General features: G+C 47.0%; 2 protein-coding genes and 1 pseudogene across 4 annotated transcripts in view; 1 reads left to right on the top strand and 2 right to left on the bottom strand.

Moving 5' to 3' along the window:
* Window positions 1–12,628, bottom strand: part of FKBP15 (FKBP prolyl isomerase family member 15) — a 72,518-nt gene extending 59,890 nt beyond the window's left edge. For all 3 annotated transcript variants that reach the window (XM_004600308.2, XM_055123062.1, XM_055123577.1), the window contains exon 1: window positions 12,471–12,628. In XM_004600308.2, the coding sequence (XP_004600365.2) occupies window positions 12,471–12,523 (53 nt within the window). In that variant the 5' untranslated portion in view covers window positions 12,524–12,628. The remainder of the gene's footprint in view (window positions 1–12,470) is intronic.
* On the bottom strand, window positions 342–2,658 carry LOC105942849 (importin subunit alpha-1-like; annotated as a pseudogene).
* A 183-nt stretch (window positions 12,629–12,811) lies between the features above and the next one.
* The window catches only part of SLC31A1 (solute carrier family 31 member 1), a 32,874-nt gene continuing 24,118 nt past the window's right edge, over window positions 12,812–21,567 (top strand). The window contains exon 1 of the mRNA XM_004600309.2: window positions 12,812–12,971. The gene's annotated coding sequence lies outside the window, so the exon portion shown is untranslated. The remainder of the gene's footprint in view (window positions 12,972–21,567) is intronic.

Below are 21,567 nucleotides of genomic sequence, written 5' to 3'. Positions count from 1 at the left end.
TCCCAGCATCCCATATGGTCCCCCAAGCACCACCAGGAGTAATTCCTGAGTGCAGAGCCAGGAGTAACCCCTGAGTATCGCTGGGTGTGACCCAAAAAGCAAAAAAAAAAAAAAAAAAAAAAAGAATAGCACTGTAATGAACATAGGAGTGCAGTTGCCTTTTCTGCATTGTGTTTTTGGGCCCCCAGGTATTCCCAAAAGCAATACTGCTGGGTCTTATGGAAGCTCAATTCTCAGTATTTTGAGGAACGTCCAGTGTTTTTGTTAACAGTCGGTGTTCCCACCAGCAGTGAATGAGAGTTCCTTCCTTTCCACATCCACACAAGCACTGGTGGGGTATGGTCTTATCCTTTTCGATGTGTGTCAGCCTCTGTGGTGTGAGATGATCACTCGTTGTTTTGATTTGCATCTCCCTAATGATTTGTGATATAGAGGATTTTTTCACGTACCTTTTGGCCATTTTTTTTAATTCAATCTTTATTTACAGGACACTGCAAGATATGAAATTCCACATAGAAATAAGAAATCCATTGAGAGAAGCTTCATACAGTATGTACAGTTTGGAACTGTTCAAGTATAGTTTCATTGTAAAAAGTGCTACGATAATAAACCACATTTAAAAAGAGTTCATAGGAGAAAAATAGTAAGACACACTTATACCAAACATGGTTCACAACAAACAATATTCTGCCTCAGCTGTACAACCTAAAAGTTGAAAGTCCCAGGAGCACCATCCTGAACTTGGAATGTAAAGCCTTCAGAGGTAGTTTCTGGCACAACATTCTGATCTTCCACTTCCTCTACAGAGAAATATTTTTCAATCAAGTTTAATGAAGCTTTGTATACAGATTCATTTTCATGGTTTTGTAGAGCTTCAATTTTGTCCAAACCTCCACATTCTTCAAATCATTATACTAAGTTTCTCACTTTCACCAAGTTTCTCATCAGCCTGAAAGATATTTGAAATGGCATCCAGAATAACCAGAATAATTTTGGTGACTTTGCAGTCAGAAAGTTCATCAATGGTTCTATTATGCCCCAATGAACAAGGTATACAATCTGTTCAACGGATCCACCACTTGTATAGTTGGTCACAGCCCATACAGCTTCCTTTTGTGTCTTAAAGTCTGCCTTTATGAGAACACCAACAAGACACGAGACTAATCCATGATTCACAACTTGCTGGATTTGGTCCTGGAGGCCAGCAGTGATGTTTGACAGTGTCCATGTGGCTTCCTTCTGAATATTAGTTTTGGAGTTCGTTAGCAGGCTGGGAAAGACAGCAAGTGCTCCGGCATCTATTACAACCTGAGTCTGTTCATCTGTCCCAGTGACAATATTTCCTATGGCTCTTAGCGCAGGAGTCACTACTGGCAATTCAGTAGCTCCTAGAAGCTTCACAAGTTGGGGTACAACTCCCGTTTTCACAACCATTTCAATCCTTTCACTCAGACCATCAGTAAAGTAGGAAATGGCCCAGCATGTATCTGCTAGTACTTCTGGATCATCATGCATCAGGAGATGAACTAAAGTAGGAAGGATTTGTTCCACTGCATCAAGTGGGGGTACAGGATTCTCGTTTCGACAAAGGTTTGAAAGTGTCCATGTAAGATTACGCAAGTGACCACATGCTAAAGATGACATACTGGGAATTGCAAGAAGAGCCAACAGTGGATCTATTGCACCATACTTGATAGCCAAGTCTCGGAAAATTGAACCATCACCTGCAATATTTCCTAGAGCCCAGACAGCTTGTTCACTGATGTGAGCGTGGGGAGATGCCAACAAAGATATGAATGCTGGGATAGCACCTCCAACTACCACAGCCTTTGTCTGTTCTGATGTCCCAGATGCAATATTAGTAAGGGCCCACAATATTAGTTCTGCCCAAGAAGGACACAAATTTTGGAATCAAACCAGCCCGAATGATATTGTCAATGGGAGGCTGCTTTTCCCTAGAAAGTAGTTTCCTAGCAGCTTGAGTGTCTTGGAGCTGGCTTTCCAAATTGTTGCTATTTATGCCTTTGACAATGTCATCCACAGACCAATTTACAGTACCCTGGTTGTTGCGGTTTTCCTGCAGTGGAGACGTGGCATCATCAGGAAATGAGCTGACATTTCTCCTTTTCAGCATCTGATCATCCTTCTTGGCTTTCCTCAGCTCCATGTAAACCTCTATCTGGTGCTGTCTCGTTTCTGTGCTATCTTTGCCCTTGTTCTTGAACCTGTTCAGGCGGGCTGCTGGGGAATTGGCGCTCTCATTGGTGGACATCGTTATGAGACAAAGGAAGAAAGCTGTAAAATCGGCTCCGGGTTCCACAGAAGGTTGTGCAGGATTCACAGGCTGCAGGTGCCTCGACCCTCAGACATGTCCAGCAAGCCTCAGCCCCGAGACGATATCTGTATTTCTTCTGAGGGATTTATGTTCATTTCTTCTCCCCATTTTTTGATAGGGTTGGATGTTTATTTCTTGTAAAGTTCTACCAGTCCCTTATACTTCTTGGATATTAACCCCTTATCAGATGAGTGTTCGGGAAATAATTTTTCCAATTTTGTGGGCTGTCTTTGTATCCTGGTCATCATTTCCTTTGAGAAGCAGAAGCTTCTTAATTTAATGTAGTCCCATTTGTCCATCTTTGCTCCAAATTGCTAGGTCAATTGTGTTTCATCACCTTGAGATGAAATACAATTTAGTTTAGTTTCAGAACTGTCACAGACAATTCTGCCTATGTTATCCTCTATGTACCTATGGATTCAGGTCTGATATCAAGGTCTTTAATAGTTCTAATTTGACTTTTGAAAATGGCATTAGAAGGAGTTCTGACTTCTTTGACTTTAAATGTAGCTAACCAGTTTTCCCAGCACCACTTATGAAGAGGTGTTCCCTGATCCTTGTTTTGCTTCTTTATCTAGGATTAACTGATCATATACCAGAGTCTCTTCAGGATATTCAACTCTATTCCATTTATTCCAAAACTCTATTCCATTTATTCCAAAATCATGCCTTTATTCCAAAACCATGTTGTTTTAATTCCTATTGCTTTGCAGTACAGTTTGAAGTTGGGAAAAGTGATGCTTCCCATCTTCTCTTTCCCAAGAACTGCTATGCAATAATTCTTCATCAACCATTCCTTATCATCCCCTGCAATGAATCCCAAGCCTCACCCATTCCAGGAAAAAAAAAAAGTGCTCTAAAATCACTATGAACAACCTTTCTGTTACTAAATACAGTTGAAGTCCTGGGTAAGAGAGATAGTACAGCATAAGGGCCCCTGAACCAGACTTGGAGTGATCTGTAGGTGCAGTTCCAGCAGACCTGGAGGTTGGGTGTGGCCCAACAAACAAATAAACAAACATATGTCTTTACCTATTTGCCTTCGACCAAACAAATGTTAAATAACTATTTGTTCTTAAATAAATATTTCCCAGAAATTCTGTGAATATCTGTCTCAGAGCACTGACCAAATAATGGGACCAAATGCTCAAATGTGAACAGGATTCCTCTCCAGTGACTTCCCGTTTCTCTACCAAATGCTGATGACGGCCAAATCTGCAGCCCCAGCCTAAAGTCTGCTGAGTACCAGACATCACATATATCCTAACGGGACACAAATTCAGAATCAGACACAGATCCACCAATCCTCACTGTCTGAGTGAAATGTGGGCTTACTCTTGTGCTCCCTCTCTTGGTGGGTGACAATTGCCAGGTTTGGGGAATCACTGCAGAGACACAAGCACTGAAACAGCGATACATGGAACTGAGATCTACTACAACAAAGGATATACACAGGGCTAGAAAGATAGACCAGGGGCTGAAGCGATAGCACAGCGAGTGGAGCATTTGCCCTGCATGTGGCCAATTCCAACATGCCGTATGGTCCCCCGAGCACTGCCAGGAGTAATTCCTGAGTGCAAAGCCAGGAGTAAGTAATCCCTGTGCATTGCCGGGTATGACCCAAAAAGCACAAAAAAAAAAAAAAGAGAGAAAGGAAAAAAAAAAGAAAGAAAGAAAGAAAGAAAGAAAGAAAGGAAGGAAGGAAGGAAGGAAGGAAGAAAGAAAGAAAGAAAGAAAGAAAGAAAGAAAGAAAGAAAGAAAGAAAGAAAGAAAGAAAGAAAGAAAGAAAGAAAAAAAAGAAAGAAAGCTAGTTCAAAAGTTCAAAGGGTTAAGCTCATGCTTGTATGTGGAGGCTCTTGGTTTGATTCCTGAACTGAAAGGTCCCCCAGGCCCCGTCACTCAATGGCCTCCACAGGCCCCAAAGCACTGTTTAGGTAACTACACTCCCCATGGAGTGACACAGAACATATGTAAGTTGCAACATATGAAATATAGTCTACAGGAAATCTCATTAGAGATTCAAAAGTGCCCCAAGATTTGGGTGCAGGTGGAAGGGTGGACAGGGGAGGGGGCAAACGGGCCCAAGAACTGAACTCAGGACCTCACACATGCAAAACCAGTGCTCTATCAGTGAGCCACATGCTCAGTCCCCCTAAATGCCCCACATTTTTTTTAACTAGGAACTCGTGACACAGGCACATTCCAGCATACATCAAAATTCTAGACTCCCGGCGGGGGCTGGAGCGATAGCACAGCGGGTAGGGCGTTTGCCTTGCATGCAGCAGACCCAGGTTCAATTCCCAGCATCCCATATGGTCCTCTGAGCACTGCCAGGGGTGATTCCTGAGTGCAGAGCCAGAAGTAACCCTTGTGCATCGCCAGGTGTGACCCAAAAAGCAAAGAAAAAAAAAAAAGACTCCCAAATTGAGTATAAACCACCTTGTTTAGGACCCAAGAGATAGCTCAAAGGGGTGGAGCAAATGCCTTGCATGCCTGACATCGATCCACTGCACAGCATGGCCCCTTAAGCACCATAGGTGTGGTCCTGATGGCCCCCAGCACCACCAGACTGCACCAGAGTCATCAAGCTCTCACCACCTAGCTAGTACCGAGTGGCCACCAGCCTCGCAACCATCACTGGAGAGGCCCCTACAAAATCAAGTACTTTAAAAAAAAAAATACAGGGGCTGGAGTGATAGCACAGCGGGTGGGGCGTTTGCCTTGCACGCGGCCAACCCGGGTTCGAATCCCAGCATCCCATATGGTCCCCTGAGCACCGCCAGGGGTGATTCCTGAGTGCAGAGCCAGGAGTAACCCTTGTGCATCGCCAGGTGTGACCCAAAAAGAAAAAAAAAAAATACAGCTCCCACAGGTTACTTTTTTTTTTTTAGGGGGTGGGGGTCACACCCAGCCGATGTTCAGGGGTCACTCCTGGCTCTGCACTCAGGAATTACTCCTGGCAGTGCTTGGGGGACTATATGGGATGCTGGGGATCAAACCCGGGTTGGCCAGGTGCTAGGCAAACGCCCTACCCACTGTACTATGGCTCCGGCCCCAGCTCACACAATTTAGACACAATGAGCCATTATCATTTACAGAAGAAAGTTCTATTAGCAAGAAAAACTGTTTACATTCTAATGCAAGGGCCAAGTGTGTAAGCAGGACTGCTTGTGTTCACTCTTCACTACAATCATCCTCAACTAACACTGAAATCTGGGCATCATCCTTGACTTTTCCCCCTGGTGTCTCAAAGACCCAAGTCTATTTATTTGATTTGACTTCTTAAATAATTCTCAAGCCAGTTCATTTTCCATCCTCACTGCCACTTCCACTGTTCAGGCCACCATCCTATCTCCCTAGCTTGGACTACTGTAACAATCTCCCTACTTGGTCTTGCCTGCTTCACATCCCCTCTCCTCCCTATCCCCACAAACATTTCCCAAAGCCATCTTTCAGACACCAAACTGGCCGTGTCGCTCCTGAAAGCCTTGAATGAGCCGGGCATGCAGCTCAGGGGCAGAACATGTACTTTGTGTGGGTGAGGTCCTAGTTTTGATCCCTCCGCACAGCCCACTCAATACTCCCAGATAAAGAAATTAAAACTCCACAATAATTCTTTATAAGCCCCTTAGGAACCTCAATTCTTATTTCCCCAGCTTCCTTTGGGGCCATTATTTCTGATTTTTTTTTTTTTTTGGTGAGTTCCGGCTGCAATGAAGAACTTCAAACATCTCAAACAAGACAAAAATCACTCTACTCTCTAGCCTTTAGACATGATGGTCCCCACAGTCTAGATTAGATTATCTTCCCAGGAGTATTCTGAGATTTCTCTAGCACTATAAGGATGCAAAGTCTTAGACAAAACTCCAAATGTCTTAGATAAAAAGCCGACTCCATGGGAGGGGCCCTACGGGCTAAATAGAGGTTGCCTTTGAGATTTAATCTACAAACCCTTCCCAAGAAAGGTTTCCTTATCTTTCCACTGCAGGAAAGAACTTCTATCTACATACTGGCTTTATAATGTTTCCTTTTCAACCTTCTAGCCCGACTTTCCCATTCTTCCCACGTGTCTTGTGAGTGTGAAGGTTTGATCCCAGGTATGACCCTGATTACTACAGGGAGGGGCCATACCAGGCTCTACTAAGAAGAACCCGGTATGGCCCTGGTCCCTCAAGCACCACTGGGTATGGCCCCCCACAACACCAAAAAGGACCACGTTTTTCTGGGTCTTCATGTACACGACAGATAGAGGTTGTTAACCAATTTATTTTCTCTCTTATCAACCTGTCCAATGCTTATTTATTTGCCTGGACTCTGAAAAATCCAGGTGGGTACAGGATGATTTCCTTTGTCCCCTAAGACTGCTTTCATTTAACTATTAAACACAACACTAAGTGCTGGACACACACTGGTGAGCAAAACTGGAGCTTCCATGCTCTAAATGGGAATGAGACACTAGCGCTCACTAGCATTTTGCAAAACAAATTATTGGAAACTACTTTATATTCTCAAAGTAGTAAACTCTGAGTTTCTTTTGAATGCAGCCAACAATCCATATTAAGAGACTAAAAGTTTTAATGCAATTTCAAGTGTTGGCTTAAACCAACCAATGCTAATAAAATTTTGAAGAGAGGGGGATTTCTCTGTTAGGTGGGCCAATCTGGGCAAACTCCTTAAATTAGTAAGATTCAGAGCCACTTGGGCAATGCCTTTAGCGCAGTGAAAAATGTACAAAGCCTATAACCTAGTTAAGATATTAAGGCTTAGCTCATGCATGGATGGTTGAAAGAAAAGGAAGTCTTTGTTAGCTTTAGTAAACTCTAGGTAGAAGATTTGCAGTTCTTCAAGCCCTTGTTCTCCCTGGAACACATATCTCACTTGATTGTCTCTATATCTCTGCTTTCTCCACTCTGGTGAAGCCCACGAACATGGACTTTCTCTCTCCTCCTTTCCCTTCACATCTAAACGAGTTGAAATAAAAAATAAAAACTACCTTGCTACACACACACACACACACACACACACACACACACGCTGCTTTCTTTATCTGCCAGGGTTCCCCCGCTTCCCAAAAGGAGATTTCTTTTAAAAGTCACAGAGGTAAACTGTGTTTCTATAGATATGCTAAAGGACAACTGATGATGGCAAAAATCAATCCCAGAGTTAAATCAACCCAATTACCTTTCAGATCATTATGTTCTCAATGAACATCTTAAAATAAACTCTGCACATGCAGCTTTAGAGGCATACATTCTTGTTTATAAATTGTTACCACTTATCCCCTACTAAACTATTCTCAATTATATGTAATCTTCCTAACCATGTTAGCAAGAAAGGACTTGCTAACTCTGGCCTTGAGTCGCTATGGTTATAAACCAAAGGAAAAGTCATTAGGCATTAATTACATTTGAGGAACAAAGTTGGAGAGCTAGGGGCTACGCCTTGTAAAGCTGCTGACTGCTTTAATGCCTACCACGGTACATGTTCTCAGAGCTTTGCCAGGTGTGGACCGAAAGCCCCCTTGAGCATTACCACAGTGGCCCTGGTAAATCCCCGACACCTCAGTGTCACAGCAGCACATTGTCGGGACCCTCATATTGAACTACTGGCCAGGTCAGCCGAGAATTGCCCTGAGGGCTCCTCTCCTGTCTCCTGAGTCCACTTAACTTTAGAGGTCTTAACTTTAAAATAAAGTTGGAGGTCTGGCAAATGTCTCAAGCTCAAGTACATCCTCTGTGTTTGGAAATAAGGTTAATTGCTAGCACAGCATGGAGTTAATAAAATAAAATTTCGGGAAATTAACAATGACAGCTAATGCTTTTAGTTGTTAAGGATCTTACCTAACCGTAGCTTTACACTCCTCTTTTCTCACTATAAAAAAAATTTTCAGAGCCAGAGAGGTAGCTTAAGAGCTAGGGGCGAGAAAGAGAGTACAGTGGGTAAGACACCTGCCTTGCATGCAGCTGACCGGGCTCAATCCCTGGTGCCACAGCCCACGAGGTGTAATCCCTGAGCACAAAGCAGAAATAAGCCCTGAGCACTGCTGCATGTGCACCTCGTCCCCCCCAACCACCACCACCAAAAGAGTCTAGTTAGTTTGCATGATTTGCATGCAGGAGGCCTAGGTTAACTTCTCAGTACCACATGGTCCCCCAGGCATCACAGTAAATAGCACCTGAGCATCGCCAATTATAGCTCTCCTCTCTCAAATAAATAAATGAGGGGCCAGGGAAATAAGTCAAGTAGTACAGCACACATCCAGAATGTGCCAGCTCCTGAATCTGTAGCATGAATGACCCGCTGAACACTACCAGGTGGGGGGGGGAAAAAGGGAGAGAGAGAGAGAGAGAGAGAGAGAGAGAGAGAGAGAGAGAGAGAGAGAATGCTTATTTAGTAGGCAGTCAACCCAGCAACCCAGGTTCGATTCACAGCACTGCATATGGTGTCCCAAACACCACGAAGTAATCCCCAGGTCAGACCAGGGGTAAGCCCAGGCGTGGTCTTAAAACAAAACAAATAAAGAAAACTGGGCTGAGGTGACAGCTCAAAGGACTAGCAGCCATGCTTTGTAGGCTGGAGGCATCAATTCAATCCCGAGCACTGCAAGGTCCTCAGAGCACTACACCAGGAACACCACCAATGGCATGACCCAAAACCAGGAGCTGGAGCGATAGGGCATTTGCCTTGCACGTGACTGACACATGCTGATTCGGGTTCGATCCTGGGCATTCCATATGGTCCCCGAGCACCTCCAGGAATAATTCCTGAGAGCAGAGCCAGAAGTAAACCCTGGGTATCACAGGGTGTAGAAAAAAAGAAACAAAACCAAATAAATACCAGTAACATACCCTTCTAAAATCTCAATCTCTACTGGGAATTGCTAAAATACTTTTTTTTTTTCTTTTTGCCACACCCAGCAGTGCTCAGGGCTTATTCCTGGCTCTGTAAGAGGGATCACTCCTGGAGGGCTAGCAGACCTTAGGGAATGCTGACTCAAACTGATTCCAGGCTGGCCACGTCAAGGAAAGCCTCTGTACTCTCTCTCCAGTCCTGCTAAGGTACTTTTATGAACCAGAGCATCAAATAGCTATTCAAGGGGCTAGAGCGATAACGCAGCAGGTGGGGTGCTTGCCTTGCACACAGCAGACCAGGGTTCGAATCTGGTTTAGTAAACCTAGTGTTTAGTAGATTGGGGTAGGGAGTCCCAAGGATGCCAAGTGACTCCAAACAACAGGCAGAACCAACGTTCAAGTCTAGGCTTTCCCTTTGCGCACAGTACTCCAAATGCTCTCCGGTGAATCACTTTTTTTCCCTATGTCTATACTGGTGATTCGGCACTACTATACCAATCAGGGTTTCCTATGTGTATCGTCAACTCAAGCACAAATATCTAAAACACAAATAACTTCCCAAAAATGCTTTGTGGGAAGAGAGCTCACTGGTCAGAGGCACTTGCCCTGTCTGCACAGGGATCCGAGTTCAAACCTCTGCACCTATTATTGCTCCCCGAAACACCAGGTGTGGCCTTGGAGGCCCCAACACGGCAGGGCAAAGCAGCTCAAGAGGCCCGGACATCATACCATCCAATGTAGGCTGGCTGAGTATTGCTCGGAGTGGCCCGTGGGGGTGTCTTGAGCACCCCTTGAAGGTCTGCCCTCTTCCCACCCCCCATTTTTCTTATTCTGTGACTATTATTACTAAGTTGATTACTAAGCCTTATTCCTTTCTGTATTAGCTGAAATCAAGTACCACATACTTGAGCAGACACACACTCATTTCATTGATTTCTTTTGCAGTGCTAGGGATTGAACTCAGGGCTTCACACGTGCAAGGCGAGTGAGCCACCACCGAGCATCCCTGGTCCTTGTTTCCTCATTTCTAAATCACTATAGAGAAATGGTTAGGAGGGAATACAACTTGTTTCATAATTACAACTTTTCTGGGCTTTCAGAAGCTTGGATATGAAAAAAACAAAACAAAACAAACACCTTTTTTAAAGTGGTGCCAGGAATTAAAGGATTAAACCCAGGTATTGGGAACCGGAGTGATTTTACAAGGAGTAGGGCAGTTGCCTTGCACACTGCCAACCCAGGTTCAAGCCCTGGCACCCCATGTGGTCGCCCGGCTGCCAGGAGTCATTTCCGAGTGCAGAGCCAGAGTAACCCCTGAGCACTGCCAGGTGTGTTCCCTTCCAAAAAATAAATAAAATAAGGGTTAGATCCAGGTATCATGAACACATGGCATGTGCTTTACCCCTAAGCTTCACTGTCAAAGGTGGGAGGCAGATGATCAATAATCTAGCAGCCAGCCTGGGCACTATCTCTCCTAATAGGTTTGAATTTTCTAAATAGAAAGTAATATACATATGTATAGTTTTAGGTAAAGATTCATACATAATATACATATAAATATATATATGGGATTTTGTGGCCACATCTAGTAGTGCTTGGGGGCTACTTCCAGGGCTGAAAGAAGAGATCAGGGATCAAACCCGGCTTTCTCGCATGTAAAGCCTGCACTCAGCCTTCTGAGTTATCTCTTGAATCCAGGAAAGTCAAATCATTAACTCAGTATAGCTGAAAAATATTAAGCAAGTCTAAGTATAGTGAATTGTAAATGAGGAACTGAAAAGCAGCTGCAGTGTCCAATGTCCTAAGTCCTACTTCCTTAAAAAGAGAAAAAAAAGAAGGAATAGCTGAATCTGAGAAAATGTCAGTGAGACTTTCTATACTCTCCATCTTCAGTTTCGTTTGTTTTCCCCCTAGTTATTATGAGGAACAAAGTAAGTTATCTGTACAACCTTACTTTGCTAAGCCTTTTATCATGCAGTTAGTGGTATCTGTGTCACATGCCTAGAACAGAGGAGTTTCAGGTCCTCGGGAGCGAGTACAGGAAAGCATGGTGGAGCCACAAGAACTTATCTGCGATCGGGAATCTGGAGAAGACACATGACCGTCATTACCTATACTATCTTCACTATCAGGAGTTTCAGTCAACAGGAGGACGCCTGTTGGGGGCAGGGTGGAAGAGGGTCTGCGGGAGAGAAGAGGACTTGAGGATGGGTCACTGGAAGTCAGTCAAGGCAAGACAAAAGAGCCTATTTAAGACCAAAAGAGAACCATAGCATCATTGAATGGTCTTGCATGTTCTGAACTCTCGAAACTGGAAGCCACGAGGGCAGGCACAGCAGCTTAGAACGTGTGTGTGTGTGTGTGTGTGTGTGTGTGTGTGTGTGTTCATCACTGTCCCCTACATGTATTTGCCCCGTTAAATGCAAGTTCTAAGAACGGCTCTGCGAGGGTCTGCAAGCTTGGCAGCTCACGAGTGAAGCGCGTGGACTGGTGCGCTCCCCTGACACCAGAGGAAAGGCTGCACTGTTTAAGGGAAGGTCAACGCCTGCTTCCAGGGGGCTTGCACGCTAAGCAATTTCACAGGGCAGGGGCACGACGGTCCCCGGCGTGAAGTTTCAGGCCTTACGAAGCAATGTCACCGCTGATTCCGACAGGCGCTTCCCGAACACTCGCTACTGTGCCAGTCACTGCTCTGGGTACCGAAACGGAGACCAGCGGCACCAAGCAGTACGGGTCCCGTCAAGGATCACAATGCCGCCGGTTCCGTGGTGTGCGAGGGCGGCAGGAAACACGCCTACCCGGGAGAAGGGCTCGCAAGTGACTTATTCTGCAGCACACGGACCCCTGGCCCCGGCTGTGCCTTGCAGGGTGCTTGCTGCAGCTGATCCACCAGGGTCGATCCTAACGGGTCACACTGCTTGGTGCACGGACAAGGGCAAGTCTCAAAATCGACTCAGTGACGCAAACGAACTCCCAGACAGGCTCTCCTCAGCAATTACCCTCCCCCCGCCCATCTCGAGAAGAAACTGACCCGACCCCGAATGCAAAAAGGCCAACAACCCCGGCCATCCGCTGGAGGGGAGAGGCCAGGTCCTAGAATGCCGGGGACCAAAAAAAAGAACAAATCAGTTTCGAGCGCTGCCGGGATTCGGAGACATGAAGAGGCCCGGAACGGCCAAGGATCCGGACCCGGAAGTCGCGAAGAGGTCTGAGAAGAGGTCGACCCCCCCACCACCACCCCGGTGCAACCTTTCGCCCAACTCTCCGCCTCCTCAGCCACTCACCCGCCGCTGGGCGAGAGGAAGTCGGTGTCGTCCTCGTCACCCGCACCGAACATCGCCCCCGCGGTCGCCCGGCTGCGGGAAGGAAGACGGAGTGCTCCCCGCTCCTCCTGGACGTCGCGAAAGGCCGCGGCGACGTCCTTGCTTTCCGGCAGGGCGCACCTCGCACGGCCGGCGCGCCGCGGGAGGGGGGCGGAGACGAGACGGGGCGGGGGCCCAGGGAGGGAGAAGGTGGGCCAAAGGCACGGGGGAGGATCTCGCGGGCACGCGCGCCACGTGACGTCAGCCGCTCCCCCCCACCGGGAGCTCCGGAATCCCGCGCGGCGATTGGCCGGCGGCGCCGGGGGGGCGTGTCGGGGGCGGGACTCCGAGGCCTAGGTGGCGGCGGTGTACACGTCGAGCCCCGCAGAAGGCGAGGGGGCTCTGCGGAGTCTCGTGTCGGCGGCGGCGGCTCGGGGTTCGGAAAGGCAGGCTCTCGCGGCGGCGCCCGATCTTCCTTCCGAGGTGAGGCTTCCTTCCCTCCCCGCCTCCTCGCGGCGCCGGGCCACGGGGCAAGGTCCTCCTTCCCCCAGGGAAAGGGACCCCTTTCCTCGCCGCTCGCAGCTCGGCCACCGGAGGAAGGGCCCGGGGCCCGGGGGGCGGGGGGAGGGGGAGCCAGGCAGGTCATCTGTGCACTTGAGCCTTCAAGTCCAGCCCCCCCCGACCTGCAGTGCCAGCTTCACCGTGACCTTGGGGGCCGGGCCTCAGTTTCCCAGGTCTGCGAAACGGTCCTGGTGCCCCTCCCGCTTCTCTTCTTCGCTGGATGATTATTTTATTAAACGGGCCGTTGGTCCCCGGGCTTTGCATGGGTCGGCTGAGGTGAGGAAGCTTTTTTTTAAAAAAAAATTTTTTTTTAAGCAGCTCGGGGAGCCCTTGAGTTCCGTGCCGGTCTCCTCGAAATCCCGGGCTTCCCCGAGAGGGCAGCGAAGGAGCCGAGCGCGGGAGTGACAAGTCCGGGGTCACAGGGTAAAGGGCAGGGGAGCCGCCGATGGACCGGACCGGAGGAACCTTGCCCGTCGCCGTGCGCTGCTGCCGGGAGCAGCCGTGGACTGGTCCCCGCTGGCTTGGGAGAGGGGCCCCTCGCGGGATGCTCCCCGACTGGGGGATGCCAGAGGGCTCTCTTTGGAGGGAGCCTGCAGCGCAGGCGAGGGGCAGGGAAGCGGAGATACCCATCCCGGGTGGGGAAGGGGAAAAAGTCTCCGCGCTGGAAAATCCAGCCCGAGCCTTGGCCAGAGTTTTTGCTTAACTTCCTGCCGCAGACCTAAATCAACAAGCTTGTCCCCTGCCTTCACTTTTCCACCCCTGTCGGTACCTTATGTAAGGGTTGCTTTGGTAACCCGGTACGCGTCTCGGCAGGGTCTCCAGGCCTGGCTTAGACGCGGGGTGGATAAGCGGATCAAGGTCCCACTCTTGCACACGTTTTCCAGGGAACTCTGGAGTTTTAGGCTTTACAGGCTTCTCAGTTTGGGACAAGCCTGGCCTCCTATCTCTGTTTTTATTTTGTTACTATGAAATTGAAGGGACTCTTGGTTTCCTCCCGGACAATTTTATACTTCTGTACACTTTGTCCAGCCAGGCTTGTGCATCGCTACTAAATATTAAGGGCCTCCTGGAGAGGAGCTTTTAACTTTCCACCAGGAGTGCGGAAAGCTGCCCCCAGCCCTTTGAGCTCTCACTCTGGCCCCAGGAGCTTACATTCTTATTCATCCTGGTTTCTGCAATGCTAAAGAGACTAGGCATTCTTGCTGTAATGGGTTCCTGTTAATTCTTTGTTAGGTGGGTAATGGAATTCATCCTGTTCTCTTGTTCTCTTAGCTTTCTCTCCTTGCTTCCCCCTTGTGACCCAGAAAACCTAGCAGTGGCCCTTGCCTTTCATCAGTATCTTCCAGCCAGAAAAATTCAGAAATGCTGTACCTGTTACGGACTATATGGATATATTGTAAAAAGCGTCAGGGAAGGGGGACAAGGGAAATAGTATAGCTAGGAATAGACAGAGTGCTCATTTTCTTGGTTTTTCCTTGTTTGCTTTTTGATCTGGGGCCACTCCAAGCGGTGCTCAGAGCTTACTCCTGGCTTTGCACCCAGGAATCATTCCTGACAGTGCTCATTGGCCACATGGGATACGAGGGATCGAACCCGGGTGGGCCATGTGCAAGACAAGCGCCCTACCCGCTGTACAATCTCTCCAGCCGCTCATTCTCTTTATTAAGAATCTTTTTGTTGAGTTTTGCTCTAGACTGAGGATCAGGGATGCTATCTTAGGTTTGCTTTTGGTATTTCCTGTGGTTAAGGAGTGAAAGCTGAGTGTTAAAGCAATGATGCATCTAATCACTACCACTGGGCCAAAACAGTTTTTAAACAGTCCATTGAATTTAGGACCAAAGAGGCAGCTCCGTGGACTGAGAGCATACTTTACATGTAGGAAGTCCAGATTTAATCCCGAGCTCTCCTAGGAATAGCCCCGGAGCACTGCTGGGTTTGGGCCCAAAGAAAGAATGTGAATTTAGCCACTTTTGGAGGAGGAGGGCCGCCCAGAAAGAAACATAGCTCAGGGGCTGAAGAGATAGGAGGGTTAAGGCTTTGCTTACGGTGGACCTTGGTTTGAGCCTATACCATTTGATCACAAACCATTCCCCAAGCACCACCGACAGCAAGTCCTGAGCCCTGCTGGATGTGGCTCCAAAGCCCCCAAAACTTAAAAGAAAAAAAACTTAGTTTCTACCTCCCTTCCCCAGCACTACATACATCCTCAAAATGGCCCTGGGTTGTGTTGCAGTAGTAGAGCACATGCATGGATGTGGTTTAGGATTGCTCCTGGCACCAACACAGCCTCAAAGAAACCTTGTTTTTCTTTTAATTTTTTGTGGTGCAGAGGATCTGTTAGGACTACATGCATGCAAGGTTAGAAGCGCTTAGCGTAGATCTAGGCCTTACATTCAGTGGCTGTGTTGTCCCCTTTGTTCTTATCTTACATTCATGAGTGGGGGCTTTAGATAAGCTGGAATCCTAAAGTCTGAATCAACCTTTTTGAATACTGAAACACCTTTAAAAAATGCTGTCAGGCTCATCACTGCCAAAGGGGAAGGGCTTGGGGGCTGGAGCCATAGATAGCAGTTTGGGCGTTTGCCTTGCACGTGGCCGAACCCGGTTCTATTCCCAGCATCCCATATGGTCCCCTGAGCACAGCCAGATATAATTCCTGAGTGCAGAGCCAGGAATGATCCTGTACATTGCCGGGTGTGACCCAAAAAGAGAAAAAAAAAAAAACAAAGGGGAAGGGCTTGATGGAAGCCCTTAGGAGTAAGCGGAGGGAACTGAAGGAGGCACTGACTGACCCATGTGACAGCTTCAGGGTCAGATAAGGGCACAGCAGGAGGCTCCATTTTCCTTCCCTGCTAAGACTGGCCCACCCCCACCCCCAAGTAGGGGGTCAAAAGTCCTTTCCGCCTGGAACAAGCCCCTCTATTCTTAGTTTAAGCTTTGTTTTAGTTGAGAAAGAAAAGCAATCTGCAAACTTGAACTTTCAGCTTGCCTCTACAGTGACTTAGCACGGTTCATTTCGGTAAATAAAGTCTTATTGGAGCCCCGATGACACTCAGTTACATATTGTTTCCAGTTACTTTAAGGTTGATGGGGTGGTGGGGGCCAGTGAGATGGTACATCCCAGGAGGGCACTTGCCTTGCCCTGGGCACAGCTCCTGACCCAGGAGCTGGATTCAACCCCTGCCCAGGTGTGGTCAAAAAAAAAAGAAAGAAAGAAAGAAATTACAAGGCAGCATCAGCTATGTAGCTCAGCTCACAATTGCCTTGCATATGTGAGGCCTTGCTTTCATCCCTGACTGACAAAAATAAAGGGAGAGGGTTGGAGCAATAGTACAGGGCTTAAGGTGTATACAAGACAAGCAGTCTGGCACCATCCAGGGTCCCCTGAGCACGGCAGGGTGAGGCCCACCCACCTCCAAGTATAATAAAATAAGGAAGAAGATAGAAAAAAGCAGCTTGATTTTACAGAATCACAAATAAGCCGAATAGCATAATTGAGGACTTTGGTATGAAGAAGCGAATTGTTTGTTTTGTTTTGTTTTGTTTTTTTGTATGTTTTGGCTTTTGGGCTGCGCTTGGCAAGGGTCTTTCCCAGGGCTGAGCCCAGGGCTCTTACATGCAAAACGTGTGGTTTCATCCCTCAGAATAATCTATCTTCCTGGTCTCAGTAGTGTTTGTTTGTTTGTTTGTTTGTGGGGGAGGGACACCCAGCCATGCTCAGGGCTTGCTCCTGACTCTGTGCCAGGGCTCACTCCTGGTGGGCCCAGGGCACCATATGGGGTACCAGGCATCGAACCTGGGTCAGCCGCATGCAAGGCTAAATCCTTTCCCGATGTACTGGATCTCTGGCCCCAGTAGTTAAACTCCCGGAGCCAACAGGGAGGTGGCTCAAGGGGAGGGACACAGGCCTTGCATAACTGAGATCCTGCGATCATCCCAGTACCTTGTGGCCCTAAGAGCATCACCAGGCCCCTAAAAAAAGTTGTAACTTTGGCGTTGAATTTCTTTGCCGTTTTTATTTTTTGTTCAGACTTTTGCAAGTTGCTCAATATTTCTTGGAGAAACAAGAACATTACCTAGTCCTAGGGTTCTTCGGGGGAGAGGGGCAGTTTACACCCAGTGGTGCTTGGAGGCTACTCCCTAGGCTGCTCAGGGGACCTAGAGATGCCAAAGGGCCTCTCCCCAGCCCCGGGATTCTCTCAGGAAGAGAATGCGGTATTTGTGTGAAGCACTTAGAGGAATGCCTGGAAGGTAGTAGAGTTTGGTGTTAGCTGCTGCTTTCATTAAGTTTACAAGCTTACATTCTTTCCTGTGGTTTGGTTTTTTGATTTTGGTTTATGGACTGCACCTGGTGAAGCCTGGTGGTTGCTTCCAGCTCTGCTCAGGGGTCCTGCCAGCAAGGAGGGCCTAGAGCTTGCTTAACAGGTGAACAAAGATAACTGACATCCTTGATAAAACAAATCAACTTACTGGGAGGAAGCAGAACTAGGGTGTATCTGATGAATGGGGTAAGAGAATTTTGAGGGCCAGTTTGCTAACTAAGCACTACCGATAGGGAAATTGCGGCTTACAATGGGCTGGTATGGCTCTAGAGGGCCGGGGAGCTCTAAGGGCTAAAATGCATCGTAGGAGGCCAGGTTCAATCCCACGCACCTCTAGGTGTGACCCAAAAGCAAAGACCCACGTTTGGACTTTGCTTAGTAAGAAGTGTATCTTATATTCTAGGTGGGCGCTTGACCTGCTGCGCTTTCCATCCCCTCAATCCTAGTTTTCTTTAGATAGTCTCAGGCTAAAGTGGAGTAATATGAAGGTTCTAGACTGAATGAAAATACAGTGAAATCATTATTCTAGTGGTGGTAATTTATTATATACATACACAGCCAGGGATGGATGGACTGACTGTGCCATGTTCCGAGAACTCTGATCCTCTCCCCTTGTTCCTACTTGACTCTTCTGCTGATTCTTCTGAACCTTCCGGACCTTCCTTACTAGGTGCACAAGAGAAGATGACGTGTCCAGGAACTGGTTCACACTCTATGGTAGCAAAGTGACTTTAGGTGATTTAAGTGGGGAACGACTGTTTAAGGGAAACTAGGGTTAGCTGCTAAAAAGAGAGGGAGCTGAGGGGCCGGAGTGATAGCACAGCGGGTAGGGCGTTTGCCTTGCACGCGGCCGACCTGGGTTCGATCCCCAGCATCCCATATGGTCCCCCAAGCACCGCCAGGAGTAATTCCTGAGTGAAAAGCCAGGAGTAACCCCTGTGCGTTGCTGGGTGTGACCCAAAAAGCAAAAAAAAAAAGAGAGAGAGGGAGCTGAGGGGACGCCTACGCTTTCACCTGCAGCCTTGAACACAATCAACTCCCTCGTAGAGAGAGTACAGGGAGTAAGGTGCTCAGGTGTAAGGCAAGCACCCTTGGGTGGGGCTCATAAACCAAGGGAGAAAAAATTTAACACAGTTGAATCCTCCAGTTTAAACATTTGTAATTTGTGACTAAGAATGAGAACTCTTCAAAAGCCTGTTACTTTAATACATTTAAAATGAGCTGTGTATGCCAAAAAGGATCTTATAGTAGCCACTGGGAAGGAAATGCTTTTGAAGTTCTATTGCTTTGAGTTATATCATTTCTTGCTTTAGGTAACATCCCAAGGCGAGGAGGGGCCCATCCTAGGAATGCAAAGCCCTGCAGAGAAGGAAAGGGTTGAGAAGGTTCCACCCTACCTCTCTTCCTTTACACAAAGCCCTCGCCTTTGTATACAGTCTGCTTTTGTAGGCTGATGACTTTGTACAATACAGAGTAATGAGATGGAAACCCTCCTTGCAAAAGTCAGTAGGAAAAATGATTTATAGGGAACACACTGACAGCAAACCTAGCAACCAGTGAAGTGTTAGGGGATCTTTTCAGTCAGGTTGAATCGTTCCCTAAAGTGTAGAATATATTCTTTTTTTAAAGTCTTCTGTGGGACCAGAGTGATAAGGTTCTTGCCTCGTATGCTGGCATCTGATATGGCCCCCTTGCACAGCCAGGAGTAAGTCCTGAGTACACTCGGTGTCCAAAAGCAAAAAAAAAAGAGTCTTGGATATTGATGAAATTTTGAAGCAATGAGAATGCTTAGAATAGGGCTGGAGTGATAGTACAGTGGGTAAGATGTTTGCCTTGCACACAGCTGATCTTAATTCGATCCCCAGCACCCCATATGGTCCCCTGTGCACCAGCAGGAGTAATTCCTGAGTATAGAGACAGGAGTAATCCCTGAGCATTGACAGATGTGACCCCTAAAGTCAAAAGACAAAAAAAATTAGTCATTTTTTTAAAAGAAGACATGAATGCTGTTAGCTTTGCATCCAGAGGCCCAGTTTCTTTTCTGTTTCTCTTCTGATGACTTTTAATCTTTTCTCAGAGACAGATACAATGCATTCCACCCTATAGTTTTTTGTATGTGTCACTCTGTCGTCAGACTGGACTTCTCAAGGCACAGAAGTCCAGTCACCTTTACTTAATTCAGTACAGAATTAACATAGAAATTGATGAATCAGTGATGAAGAGACTTGAGTTCCTAGAGGTCCCGCAGATAGTACCTAAGCCCACTTGTTTCCTCACCACGTCATGCAGCATCTTGAGCTATTGAACAAGTTCTTTTCATTTCTAGTCTTCTACATTTTTGCTCAAGAATCTCTTTTTTTTGGGGGGGGGGGGGTCACACCCGGCTCTGCACTCAGGAATTACCCCTGGCGGTGCTCAGGGGGCCATATGGAATGCTGGGATTCAAACCTGGGCAAATGCCCTACCCGCTGTACTATCACCCTCAAGAATCTCTTCTTAGAGGCCCTGGAGTGATAGTACAATGGGTAAGGTGCTTGCCTTGCACGTGGCTGACCCAGGTTCAATCCCCAGCACAACATGTGTTCCCCTGAGCACCGCTGGGGGTGGCCCAAAAATGAAATAAAGAAATAATCTCTTATTAGAAGGAGAGCCAGGAGGAAGAGGAACAGTTGAAGTGTTACCTAATTTGATGCCTCATTCCAGATTAATCCCCATTATTTGTCACACGGAAACCAACTACATAGCAATTTAGACCATTGAAATTCTGTATAAGGTAACTAAAAGGAAGTTACATTATAGAACAGAAGCACAAGCAAGACCTTTGATTCTGACATGATAGTTGAAACAAAGCTTTTCCAATGTATGTGTCTGACCAATGTTTTTATTCATCTGGTTTTGTTTTTGGACCACGGCAAGTGATGTATAGGTACCATATGGAGGTTGGGACGGGTGGGGGCGGGCCGTGTGTGTGGTTGGGGCCACACCCAGAGGTACTTGGATCCCTGCCATTGTGCTCAGGGATTGTTCCTGGCAGAGAGCTCAAGGGGGGGCTACAGCCAGGGTCAGCCACATGTAAGGCAGCCGTCCTGGCCCAAAGGGGCTATTTCAGACTCAGTGCTTGGAGGTTGCTTCTGAGAGTGCTTGGGAGACTGTGCAGTGCCAGGGATCCATCCCAGTACTCCTGTGTGCAAAGCATGTACCTGTCCAACCCCTGGCTAGCGCTTTAAATCAGACTGGAAGAAGCTGTTTGTTGTGACTCAAAAGGGAGCCCCGTGTGACTTGGGCCCCTCCTTCAGAAATGAATTTTGTTATCTAATGAACAAGTGGGCATTTACTGTTTCTTATTTACTATGGCTTAGATTTAGAAAGCTGTTTTCACATAACAGATGATTCTCACCTTTGAGCCTCACAACTACTGAGATCATCAGGATAGGTATTCTTATATCCATTTTGCAAATAAGGAAACACATACTTGTTGGGCTTAGGGTGATTTGTTTGATGTCACCAGACAATGAGATATGGTAAACTTCGAAATCAAGCTTAGGTCCTTGAGGCCTAGTTAAGTAATTTCTCTTCCCTGTCATGTTTAACAGCACTGATAGGACTGGGGATAGGGGTCAGGGGTAAGTCATATGTACTTGCCTGCATGAAGCCTGGCTTCTAGCCTTCTAGCCTTGGTACTCAAAATATATATAAAAAAAAAAAAACCTAAGACTTTACATAAATCACACTAAAGCGCTCATGGTGAGTCCATTAAAAGTCCATGAAGACTAAGCAAGGATTCAGGAAGAAGATGAAAGGGTTTGTCTTGTGATTACTTTATTCCAGCATGCGGCTTAGCCAGCAACAAAAGTTCTGAGAAATGGAGTATAGTAGTTCAGAGATCACTCCCCATTGGACTTGGGCCCTTCTGTCATTGCATAACTAAAGGCATTTTGAGTTTGTTTGTCTGACATATCAAATTTGAGTTGTCCTAGTGCAACTAAGCAAATAAAAGCTTTCCTAAAGCCTTTGTGAAGAATGTAGTAGTATACTTGATCTTCTTTGTACAGAAAGGTGAGAGTGGTCTGGAGAAACAGGAGTCTCCATGTTACTTGCCACCCAACAGGATATGTAAAGCTCAGACACTCCTACTTAACGGCTTCCCAGCAAACCGTCAGAAGAAATGGGAGGCTGGGAGAAAATGGTTTGCCTCC

Source organism: Sorex araneus, chromosome 1 (assembly GCF_027595985.1).
Source record: "Sorex araneus isolate mSorAra2 chromosome 1, mSorAra2.pri, whole genome shotgun sequence".
In the NCBI taxonomy this organism is placed as follows: Eukaryota; Metazoa; Chordata; class Mammalia; order Eulipotyphla; family Soricidae; genus Sorex; species Sorex araneus.
Note: the sequence above shows the minus strand (reverse complement) of the source record. Positions and strands in the feature narration are given on the sequence as shown.